This window comes from Bos indicus, chromosome 29 (assembly GCF_029378745.1).
Source record: "Bos indicus isolate NIAB-ARS_2022 breed Sahiwal x Tharparkar chromosome 29, NIAB-ARS_B.indTharparkar_mat_pri_1.0, whole genome shotgun sequence".
Lineage (NCBI taxonomy): Eukaryota > Metazoa > Chordata > Mammalia > Artiodactyla > Bovidae > Bos > Bos indicus.
Genome location: NC_091788.1, coordinates 27,943,190 through 27,945,779, shown reverse-complemented (window position 1 = coordinate 27,945,779; position 2,590 = coordinate 27,943,190). Strand labels below are relative to the sequence as shown.

General features: G+C 37.5%; 1 protein-coding gene across 1 annotated transcript; it reads left to right on the top strand.

Moving 5' to 3' along the window:
- The first annotated feature begins 222 nt into the window (after positions 1–222).
- Positions 223–1,179, top strand: LOC109554244 (olfactory receptor 8C8-like). Its single transcript, XM_019954561.2, has one exon. The coding sequence runs from the start codon at positions 247–249 to the stop codon at positions 1,177–1,179; it is 933 nt and encodes a 310-aa protein (XP_019810120.2). The 5' UTR covers positions 223–246.
- Positions 1,180–2,590: the final 1,411 nt, after the last annotated feature.

Here is a 2,590-nt window from a genome sequence, read left to right as displayed (position 1 = left end):
GAGTCTACCAGTATTTTTTAAGCACAGAGACAAACAAGAGGATTAAGGACAGAAAGAAGAAAATGAGGAATCTGCGGGAATAGTCATTACAAGTCTTGCATTTTGGATGCTTTGATGAGTCTCTTTAGACAACCCTGTGGTTATAAAAAGATCCAGCTATCACTCGGGAAACAGGGAAAGTCCATGAAGGTCCATTGTGAATCTGAGTTTCTGCCCCTGTTCCTACAGATCACGACTGTGTAGTAAATGAATATGGAAAATGCTTCCTCTGTGACTGAGTTTATCCTTATGGGATTGACAGAACAACCTAAACTCCAGTTACCCCTGTTTTTCCTGTTTCTTCTGAACTACCTGGTCACTGGGTTGGGAAATTTATGCTTGATGATTCTAATTTCTCTAAATTCACACCTGCACACCCCCATGTACTTTTTTTTGTTCAATCTCTCTTTTATTGACCTCTGTTACTCATCTGTCTTTAACCCCAAAATGCTAATGAACTTTATTTCCAAGAGGAATGTCATCTCCTTTACAGGATGTATGTCTCAGCTGTTTTTCTTCTGCTTTTTTGTCGGCTCTGAGTGCTATGTGTTGACAGCCATGGCCTATGATCGCTACGTGGCCATCTGTAAGCCCTTGTTGTATACAATGGCCATGTCCCCTCAGGTGTGTTCTCTGCTGATGTCTGGTTCGTATGTGATGGGGTTTGCTGGAGCCATGGTCCACACAGGGTGTATGATGAGGCTGATCTTTTGTGGTTCCAGCATCATTAGCCATTATATGTGTGACATTCTCCCACTCCTCCAGCTCTCCTGCAGCAGCACTTATGCCAATGAGATCGTGGTTTCTGCTGTTGTGGGGACAGTTGTCATAGTATCTAGCCTCATTATCTTAATTTCTTATGCTTTGATTCTTTTCAATATTCTTCATATACCATCATCTAAAGGTTGGTCTAAAGCCTTGAGCACCTGTGGGTCCCATATTACAACAGTTGGTCTATTCTATGGATTTGGGCTGCTCACTCATGTCAGGCCACCGTCTTCTAGTTTTGTAGAGCAGGGAAAATTTTTCTCAGTGCTTTACACTAATGTGGTACCCATGCTGAACCCTCTCATTTATAGCCTCAGGAACAAGGATGTCAAAATTGCTGTGAAGAAAACCTTGAAGAGAATCACAAAATGAATGAAACCAGTTATGCCACCTTTTCTTTATTTTTTTAAGTCTTTTTCTTGCTCCACTGTATCCTCTTCCTCTTATTCTTTTGTCACAATCTTCATTTGTCTTTCTAATGTCCTCTTGGCAGGATTTAATCTCTAATGTCTGATGTCTTTTCTTCTCTTGCCCCTTAATGTAACCTGTGGGCCTATTTAACTGGAGAATCATCTTCAGCCCTAAGTGATCCCATAGCAGTTGCAGGGTAGGGACCAATAACCTTTCCCATCTGATGATAACACTATTATTTTCCTTGTGTGTCTGTTCATCCAAGGTATGCCATAGAGTAGTCTGCAGTCTGAGCAATTTTTTTCTTTCTTGATTTCATTACATAGAGCCCTTTCCTGTATCAGTGCTGTTCTCACTTATGGTTCCATTAAAACTGAGACATACTGACAAAAATGTGGACACGGTAAAGATGTAAAAATTCCCCAAATTTTTCTGGATTCTTTTAGTAATAGCTCCTATTCTGTATCTTAAGTGCCACACAGGTAAAGAAATTGAACACTTTATTGAACCATAGTTCTTTATTCTTGAGGGTACTTGAAAATGAATAAGCTAAATTATTCTGTCGGCCTTTCTCAATCCACACTAATAACATATGCCTCTTTTTATTGTATTGGTCAATTGATACGCTGTCATAAAATATGATTGAAATTGTTATCAACTTGCATATCAGTGGATTCTGATATTGATTAAAAGTTAAACAGTGATATTTTTGACTATAGAATTCATTATCAAATGTAAGGTCAAGATTCATTGTCTAATTATGTAAGAGCACCTCCCTTTTGCAAAGAAAGATGTGTTTCCCGCTTTTCAACACAAAACAAAAATATTTGACAGAAACATTGTCCTGTTGATATTTATTCTTTTAGTTCGTAAACTTGACTCCTTCCCTTTATTAGAGGAAAAATTAAATCTCTAGGAAGTAATATGTTCTAGAATTTTATAAATGGTCTTAAAAGATAAGTCTCCTTATCTGATTTTTTGCTAAGGAAATAGTTCTATGACTTGCTCAGAATCAAATAGCTAAAAATGCAGAGACCAGTTTTTGAATCCCCTGTTCATCTTGTGAAAAAATGGAAGGAAAGAAACAACTGTGAAGAAAAAGATGGAACTTCCAGAGAATTGTTTCTGAATGAGCTTGCAAGTGGAAATTTTTCAGTGTGGAGGTATTTCAAAAAGCTAGAAATAGAAATACCATATGTCCCAGTAATTCCACTCCTGGGTATATATCTGAAAAATATGAAAACACTAATTCAAAAAGATATTTGTACCCCAATATTCAGCATAGCATTATTTACAATTGCCGAGATATGGGAGCATCCTAAATCTCCATCAACAGATGAAGGGAAAAGATGTGGTAAATAGATAAAATGGA

What these genes read in the sequence shown, in the direction of transcription:
- LOC109554244 (XM_019954561.2), top strand. Translation starts at nt 247, where the DNA reads ATGAATATGGAAAATGCTTCCTCTGTGACTGAGTTTATCCTTATGGGA.